The sequence below is a fragment of the Malurus melanocephalus genome, unplaced genomic scaffold (assembly GCF_030028575.1).
Source record: "Malurus melanocephalus ecotype Western Australia unplaced genomic scaffold, MMel_1.1 scaffold_960, whole genome shotgun sequence".
Taxonomy (NCBI): Eukaryota; Metazoa; Chordata; class Aves; order Passeriformes; family Maluridae; genus Malurus; species Malurus melanocephalus.
Genome location: NW_026624192.1, coordinates 1516 through 10475, shown reverse-complemented (window position 1 = coordinate 10475; position 8960 = coordinate 1516). Strand labels below are relative to the sequence as shown.

The following is an 8960-nucleotide window of genomic DNA, read 5'->3' as shown; positions in this document are numbered from 1 at the left end:
TTTTTTTCGTGGGGGATTTTTGAACTTGTCTTCTTGCAACTGTGAGTGTTTGAGAGATCCCTGTTATTTTGCTGCATTTAGTGACACCCTTTGGCACTTAAAAGCTTTCACAGAATGGTTTGGGATCAGAGGGATTCTAAGGATCATCCCATTCCAATCCCGTGCCACCACCAGGGACACATCMCACTATCCCAAGGTGCTCCAAGCCCYGGCCTTGGACACTTCAGGGATCCAGGGGCAGCTGCAGCTTCTMTGGGAATTCCATCCCAGACCCTCCCCACCCTCACAGGGAACAATTCMTTTGCTTTGCCCCACTTGGAGCCATTTCGAATCTGTTGCAAGTGTAGGGCAGAGCACAAAACAGAATCCAGCAAAAAGCTCCTCTTCTGCAGCTGCTGGCAGGGCTGAGAAACCCTGGATAACATCAGATAATGCTCCCAGGGCCCCGTGCCAGGAAAACAGCGATCCCAAAAGGTAACTCCGACCTGATTCATGGATATTCATCTCCCCAAAGGCACAATGGAGCTGGAAAAGGGCAATAACCTCATCAGATAACAACGGAGCCACGAAAGCCTCACGCGCCCCGTGCTGCACAGGTGAGCCCTGCAGTTTTCATCCCAAACAGCCAGAAAAAGGTTAAACCAGAAAAAAAAAAAAACAAAACCCTAATGCTCTGAGGAATGAGAGGAGAAGGGAGAGCTTGTAAAATCACAGAGTGACACGCTCTGAGGGAAAAGAGTCAAAGCTGCTCAAATCACAGGGAAAAGAAATATATCTCAGGGTAGTCATGAAAAAAAAAAACAAACTAGATGTGCTTTTTTCCTTGGCAGAAAGCCGAGTTGGCACTTGCCAATCCCACAGGAAATGGCAGCTGGGTTATTTGCAGCCGTGCCCCCTCCTCCCCCGTGTTCAGATGTTCTGTCAGGGTGCTGTCACAGGATGATGTGGGGCAGGGTGTTTGGAATGTAAACACAGAATCCWGAGGGGAATCTCAGCGGGGCTGAGATCATCATAAAATCATGACATTTTAGGGCAGAAAGCTGGAATTTGCCTGACTTTATTTTCTGAAAGAGGGACACTGAGAAATCACATTGTTTTCCCCCTCCCTTCTCTCTGACCCAGCCCAAAATTATTTGTCTCAGCTGCAGAATTTTCATCCACTGTAATGTTTTTCTCCACCCAATTTTCAGGGAATGGGTCCAAGGACCTCACCATTCCCTGATCTCATTACCCTGAGGACAGGGATCGCTTTTGTAGGGAACAGCTCCACCCAGCCACGGGCAGGGTGCGTGGGGACAGCCATCCTCCACCCTGACGTGCTCCGGGGAGGCGCAGGGGGAGAACTCCAACATCTGGAGGAATTTTCAGCCTGTGGAGGTGGAGCTGCGGCTGATCCGGCAGGTGGCAGCCCTGGATTAGCACAGGGCTGGCTCCACTGGGGTGGAGAAAAGCGGGGAATTTGGGCTCTTCTCCCAAAGGGATGGGGAAGGAAAGGGAACGCCGTGGGTGGAGGAAAGGAGCAGCCCCGAGGTGAGGAGAGCAGTCAGTGCCAGGCGTCCTGCACATTAACAGCAATAAAATGGGCTGGGATATCAGTCCCTAGCTCAGGATCKAGCCCAGGGAGGGCAGGAGGGCTGGGCACAGCCAGGTGAGCCCTGGGCAGAGCCAAGGGGACAATCCAAGGGGACATTCCAGACCAGAGTTCAAGACGGGAAATCAATCCAGGCAGGGATGGAGATCCAAAGGGACAATCCAGACCAGAGTCCAAGATGGGAAATCAGTCCAGGCTGGGATGGAGATCCAAAGGGACAATCCAGACCAGAGTCCAAGATGGGAAATCAGTCCAGGCTGGGATGGAGACCCAAGGGGACAATCCAGACCTGAGCTGAAGCTGGGAATGCAGATCCAGGCCAGGGTGCAGATCTCTGGGGCCCRAATATGCAGGGAGAGCTGGGGTTAAGCTGGAGACCAGCACCCCGGGGATTCAGCTCAAGCCAGCCCTGGGCTGAGCTGAAAAGGGCTCCCAAGCCTGTGGGTCGGGACAGGTGCTTGTCCCATCCATCGCCTGATATTTGCGCTATCCCAGCCATCATCAAGCACTGGGATTCCCTCTGGGATCGTGGCTCCTGTCTCATCCCACACACGGATCCCTGTGGGGTGTTGGGGGCTGGTTTGTGGGGTTGGGGACAGCTCCGTGCCCTCTCCATCTCCTGATACCCGCTCCATCCCGGCCATCCCGGAGCGCGGCCYCGCCGCCCGGGGCGCAGGCAGCCAGGCGGAAAGGCCGATAATCCATGGGCCTAAAGAGCAGTGATTAACATGAAATGAAGACAATGAGGAGCGATCGGTGCTGGAGCGACAGCGGGGACAGCCGGCGGCGACAGCCAGCGGGTCACCGCCCAGCTGGCACCGCCAGCCCCGCCCGCTGCCCCCCTCTCTCCGGGGGACATGGATTTCCTCATCCCCGAGCGATTAAATGCGGCGAAATGCCATCAACTGGTCTTGGCGGTGGGAAATACATAATTTATATAGATAAAATTCATATTATATAAATTTTATTTTAAATTTATTTAAATCATTTATTTATAGATATAATTTWTATATATAATTTATAAATATAAAAATTATATCTATAATTTATATATATAAATCATATTATATAGGTTTTATTTTACATGTCTTTAAATTATTTATTTATATATAATTTATATATGRAAATTATATATGTAATTTATATAAAAATTATATTTATAATAATTATATATAGTTATTTATATTTAATTTATTATTTAATTTATTATTTATTCCACCAGCACGGGGTTCTTCTGGCCTTTAATGGCTCTGCTGCCCTGGGGCACATTTGGCTCAGCCAATGCTGCRATCGAAGGGATTTAATGAAACCCAAGGCTGCGGTTTTGAACAYCCAAAATTAAAACTGGTGATGAGGAAGGGCTGGGTCCAGCCAGGGAGGCACTGATGGATTTTAATTATTTTGAGCGGCTTTTCCTGCGACCGAGGGCTGCCTGTTGCTCCCGAGCTGSGGTTTGCTCCTGCTTTGAGTTAAAGTGTGGTGAATCTATCCTGGTTTGGGATTCCAGACTGTGAAAGGGATTTTTTCATGGTGTTGGGATTGGGAAGGAGAGGGGTGGAGCCTAAAAACTGTCCCAAAACTGAGTTCTCCAGATCCAGAAAACTTTTCCCAGCTGTCTAGAGCTTCCTCAAAACCCCAGAATCATCCAGGCCAGCCCAAAATTATCATCTTAACCCCCCAAAAGTTTAGTCAAAGCTGGGTTTGAGCTGCTTGGTGCCACATTTTAGGGTGGATTTTGATAATCCCTGTGAGTCCCTTCCAACTCATGACATTCCATGGTTCTGCCACACCATGGGAAAATCAGGAAAAATACAAAAACAACCCTCTAATGCTTGATTTGAAATGATAAAGAATCATCCCACATTGATTTTTTTGGCCAGGATATGCCAAGGGACATCCTGGATTTGAGGATTTCACCCCAAACTTTATCCAGTCCAAACTCACAGAGATTCATCGTTTCAAAGTCCATCGGTCCAGAGGTGAGAAACCCCCAGGATTCCCTTTCTTATTAAATCCGAATTTCTTCTCCTCTGATGTTCATTAAATTTTCATTCTTTAATTTTTTCWTTTTTTTTTTTCCAAACTGGGARAGTCTCCAACTCTGCCAGAGGCTCTGGGGTGGGTGTTTGTAGGTGACCACTGATGTTYGGTTGATGTCCCGTTGATTCCATTTATTTTTTGGGGGGATTTTTTTGGTTACTCCTGGTCTGTTGATACAATCCCATCTCCTAAAAAAAAAACTTAAAAAAAAAAATTCCCTTCCCCAAAGTAAAGTCAAACTAAGCCTGACTAGAGAAATAAAATAAATTTTAAAAGCTCTGTCATTTCCAACAGTTCTATGACCCATGAAGGCTTGGAAATGGGCTAAATTGGGAGAATTGGTGATTTTGGGATCTGGGAATGTCGGGGACAATGCTTGGCCTTCAGATTCCTAAAAAAAAAACCTGAGAAAAATGCAGTGGAGAGGATTGGGCAAAGCTGGCATTTAAAAAAAAAGCAATTTATGAGGAGAAAATTTATTTTTCATCAACAGGAGAAAATGAACGACAGCAAATGAAAATCCCCCCAATTTCACCTCCTCAAAGCTCCGAGGAGGGACAATAGGAGAGGTTTAATTGATGGATTTATTCCAGCTGGAGAGACTTTTCCAGCAGGGAAACCTCATGAAAAAATATCTGCGATTTTTCGGGCTTTTTTTGGGTTAGATCGCAGCAAAAAGAAAAGCAATTTTGGTTCAATCAACTCTCTAACAAAGAGAGTCAGGAGATGGAAAATTGTCGGCTTTGCTGGAGTTGAAAGATAAGATTGTGCTTCCCTGCAGCTCAGCTAGAACGAGATAAATTATCTTAATTCTGAGAGAAAATAATGTGCAATTAAAGTTGTTGGAATTGCGCTTTTAGGGGACCACAGGCACGGGGAAAGGATGAAACCTGCTCGTTATGTGATTCMAAAAGTGGAATTGGGGGGAAAACCCCCCAAAATTGTGTGGGGTTAAAAAAAACCCATTTCCAAGAAACCCCAAATCCCAGAGAGCACACRGAGCCAGGAAAGATTGACCAAAACRATCCCAAATTTATTTTGTCAAGGCACAAAAACCCCATGGGATCCCGGATTTTAAATAAGGACGAAAACCAAGGAGCCCTCGGGGCTTCCCGACCCTCCAGAGCRGGATCAGGATCGGGACTGGGACACTCCGATGACACTCAGGGTGTCCCCGTGACCCCAATAATGACGGGAGGAGCCCGTGTGAATAACGACTGCCCCAAAGCCCCAATCCCGACCCCACAGGGGACCTCACCCGGCCAGCGGGTGCCCCCTGAGCCCCACCCTTCCCAAAAAAAACCCAAAACAGCTCCAGGCAGGAAAAAAACCCCATTGGGATTTGGGGTTTAAGGCTGAGGTGAGTCCAGAAGGGAGCACAGTGTGAGACAGGAAAAAAGGATCGATCCTACAGGTTCTGGGGAATCGGTGGGATCCCATTCCTGTTCCTGATGATCCATCGGGATCCCTGCCCCGTTCCCAATGATCCATCCCCGTTCCCAATGGATCCTTTGGGATCCATTCCCATTCCCAATGATTCTTTGGGATCCCATTCCTGTTCCAAATGATTCTTTGGGATCCCATTCCCATTCCCAATGATCCATTGGGATCCCATTCCCATTCCCAATGATCCATTGGGATCCCATTCCCATTCCCAATGATTCTTTGGGATTCCATTCCCAATGATCCACCCCCATTCCCAATGATCCTTTGGGATCCCAGTTCCCGATGATCCATCGGGATCCCAGCCCCGTTCCCAATGATCCATCCCTGTTCCCAATGATTCTTTGGGATCCCATTCCCGTTCCCGGAGCCGCCAGCGCTCCGTCATTGTTCCCAAAGGTTTGGGTTTGGGAAGGGCCAGCAATGGGGGAATTTCCAGCCCAGGATGGACACGGGGACACGGGGACAGGGCAGATTCCTCATTTCCCTGGGAAGGGACAGGATTGGGATCAGGATCAGGATCGGGATCGGGATCAGGATCGGGATCGGGGTGAGGAGCGGCAGCAGCTCCGTGTCCTCCCTCCCAGGATTGTCCCCATCCGGCTCTGGGGGGGACCCGGCCCCTGTCAATCGATTTCCTGCTCCTTGGCTGAGGAGGGAAATTAAATAAATAATTAATTATTAATTATTAATAAAAATAATTTAAAATAATTGAAAACAATAGAAATTATATAAAATAATAAAAATAAATCAATAATAAAAGTAATAAATACAAATAATATAAAAATAATTGAAATAATTAATAATTCAAATTAATTAATCAATCCATAAATCAATCAATATTTGACTAAATGAATAAATTAATTTGGCCAAAAAATAATAAAAATCCGCTCACCTTCCTTGCTCTCCGCATTTTCCAGCAGCTGCAGCGCTGGGAAAACRGAAAAACATCCCAGGGTCAATCCCATCCCCTTCAAAGGGTCAATCCTGGTCCCTYTTCCCCAAAATCCCCATTTTTGGGGGGGGGAACTGACCCCATTTCCTGAGGGAATTCCCAGGGAACATTCCCATGCTGGGATAAAGGGAACGACCAAAAATCAAGGGATTGGGAGGGTTTGGGACGGAATTCCATCATTTTGTCAGGAATGGGGTGAATTATTAAAGGATTAGGTTGATTATTATGGAATTCTGTCATTTTATAAAGGGATTGTGTGATTTATTAAGGAATTGTGTGAATTGTTAAGGAATTGGGAGGTTTTATTATGGAATTCTGACATTTTATTAAGGAATGGGGTGAATTATTAAGGAATTCTGTCATTTTATTAATGAATGGGGTGGTTTATTATGGAATTGTGTTATTAAGGAATTGTGTAATTTATTAAGAAATGGGGTGAATTATTAAGGAATTAGGAGGTTTTATTATGGAATTCTGCATTTTTATTATGGAATTGTGTGGTTTATTAAGGAATGGGGAGGTTTTATTGCAAAATTCTACAAGTTCATTAAGGAATTGTATGGTTTATTAAGGAATTGTGTGATTTATTAGGGAATTGTGTGATTTATTAAGGAATGGGGAGTTTTATTAAGGAATTGGGTGATTTATTAAGGAATTTGGAGGTTTTATTAAGGAATTGCGTGGTTTATTAAGGAATTGTGTGATTTATTAAGGAATTGCAAGGTTTATTAAGGAATTATGTGAATTACTAAGAAATTGCAAGGTTTGATTAAGGAATTTTGTGATTTATTAAGGACTTGTGTGATTTATCTCGGAATTGGGGGTTTTATTAAGGAATTGTGTGATTTGTTAAGGAATGGGATGGTTTATTAGGAGTGGGGTGTTTTTATTAAGGAATGGAGTGATTTATTAAGGAATTGGGGGTTTTATTAGGGAATTGTGTGATTTATTAAGGAATGGGGAGGTTTATCAAGGAATTGTGTGATTTATTGAGGAATTTAGAGGTTTTATTAAGGAATTGTGTGAATTATTAAGGAATTGTGTTAATTATTAAGGAATTGTGTGATTTATCAAGGAATTAGGGTTTTTTCACCTGTCTTGGGCTGTCCCCCATCCTCATCGCGCTCCTCCATCCCTGGAAAAGAACGACCCCACAATGGGAACCCACCCTGACCCCATTGCCAGGATTTGGGGGATTTCATCGGGATTGGAGGGTGATGGTGCCCCACATTCCCAAAAATCCCAACCCCAAGGGACACCCCTGACTGGAATTGCATCCGTGGACATTTCTGGGGGAAAAATCTGGGRGAAATGGACATTTCTGGGGGCAAAATTAATGAGAAAAGGACATTTCTGAGAGAAAAATTTGTGGGAAAAGGAAATTTCTGGGAGTAAAGTCCATGGAAAAAGGACATTCCTGGGAAAGTGGGGACAGAAAATCCTGGGAACAAGGGGGCCGCTTGGAGCAGTCCTGGTTTGTCCCCKCTGTCCCCATTTGGGKTTTTTTCCATTTTCTCCCCATTTGGGTTTTTTTCCATTTTCTCCCCATTTAGGATTTCCCCGATTACCTGTGCTACCCCCATTTAGGATTTCCCCATTTACCTGTGCTGTCTGGCTCCTCCCCACAGCTCTCCCGTGCTTTGCGGTGGCACACGAAGCCCAGGACACCCAGCAGGGCCAGCACGCACAGGGCCAGGGCCACCGTGACCCAGAGAGCCACAGTAGGGATGGCCGGGGACTGCGCTGTGGCGGGAAAGGGTCGGGGTCAGGGGCAGGGTCAGTGGGGGATGGGATGGGATATCCCAAATATGGGGTGGCCCCATATCCAGGGTGATCCCATATCCAGGATTATCCAGGATTATCCCACATCCATGGCCTCTGCCGGTGGCTGGGATGGGACAGGGCCAGCGGGAAAGGGACAGGGTCACCAGGGTAGGGTGGGACAGGGCCACTGGGGAGGGGATGGGGCCACTGGGAATAGGGTAGGACAGGGACACCGGGAATGGGACAGGGCCACCGGGAATGGCACAGGGTGTGATGGGAATGGGACAGGGCCACCAGGAATGGGACGGGACCACCAGGGTGTGATGGGACGGGGCCACTGGGAATAGGACAGGGCCACCAGGAATGGGACGGGACCACCAGGGTGTGATGGGACAGGGCCATCGGGAATAGGACAGGGCCACCAGGAATGGGACAGGGCCACCAGGGTGTGACAGGAATGGGACAGGGACACTGGGGTGGGGTGAGACAGGGCTATTAGGGCAGGGGTGTGATGGGACAGGGCCAGGGGGGTGAGGTGACCGCAGGGACACTCAGGTGACCCCTGCAGACCCACAGAGCACCGACACCAAACAGAGCTATGGGGTCACCGCTGTCCCCTCACCGTCCCCTCACCGGTGATGGTGACCGAGGCGTGGCCGCGCTGTCCCAGCGCCTCGTTGACCACCAGGCAGGAGTAGGTGACCCCCGGGCGGACGGGCACGTGCAGGACGCTGCGCACCTCGAAGAGCCCCCGCGCATCCGCCACCTGCAGCGTGCTGGCGTTGGCGCTCAGGTCAGCGCCCTGCCCGTCCTGCCACACCACGATGGCCGCAGGGTAGCCCCGCGCYGCCCGGCACGTCAGCGCCGCCACGTCCCCCGGCCGCAGTGACTGGCCTGACTCCAGGTGAACGCTGGGCTGGGAGTACGGGGCTGGGGGGACAAGGGGACAGTCAGAATGGGGACAGTGGGGGGGGTACAATGGGGCGAAAATGGGGGACAATGAGGGGGGACAATGGGGAGGGGACAATGGGGGGAGAAAGGATGGGGTGGGATGGAGGGTCCAGAACTTTGGCGCAGTGATGGGCAGGGATGGGCAGGGATGGGCAGTGATGGGCAGGGATGGKCAGTGAYGGTCAGTGATGGGCAGGGATGGGCAGGGATGGTCAG

At 48.4% G+C, this 8960-nt stretch overlaps 1 protein-coding gene across 1 annotated transcript in view; it reads right to left on the bottom strand.

The window, feature by feature from the left end:
- Positions 1-5369: 5369 nt before the first annotated feature.
- The window catches only part of CD276 (CD276 molecule), a gene marked incomplete at its 5' end in the record, with an annotated part of 4632 nt that continues 1041 nt past the window's right edge, over positions 5370-8960 (bottom strand). Inside the window, 5 exons of the mRNA XM_057386389.1 lie at positions 5370-5723; positions 5970-6005; positions 7123-7164; positions 7632-7772; positions 8427-8723. Of these exons, the coding sequence (XP_057242372.1) occupies positions 5701-5723; positions 5970-6005; positions 7123-7164; positions 7632-7772; positions 8427-8723 (539 nt within the window). The remainder of the gene's footprint in view (positions 5724-5969; positions 6006-7122; positions 7165-7631; positions 7773-8426; positions 8724-8960) is intronic.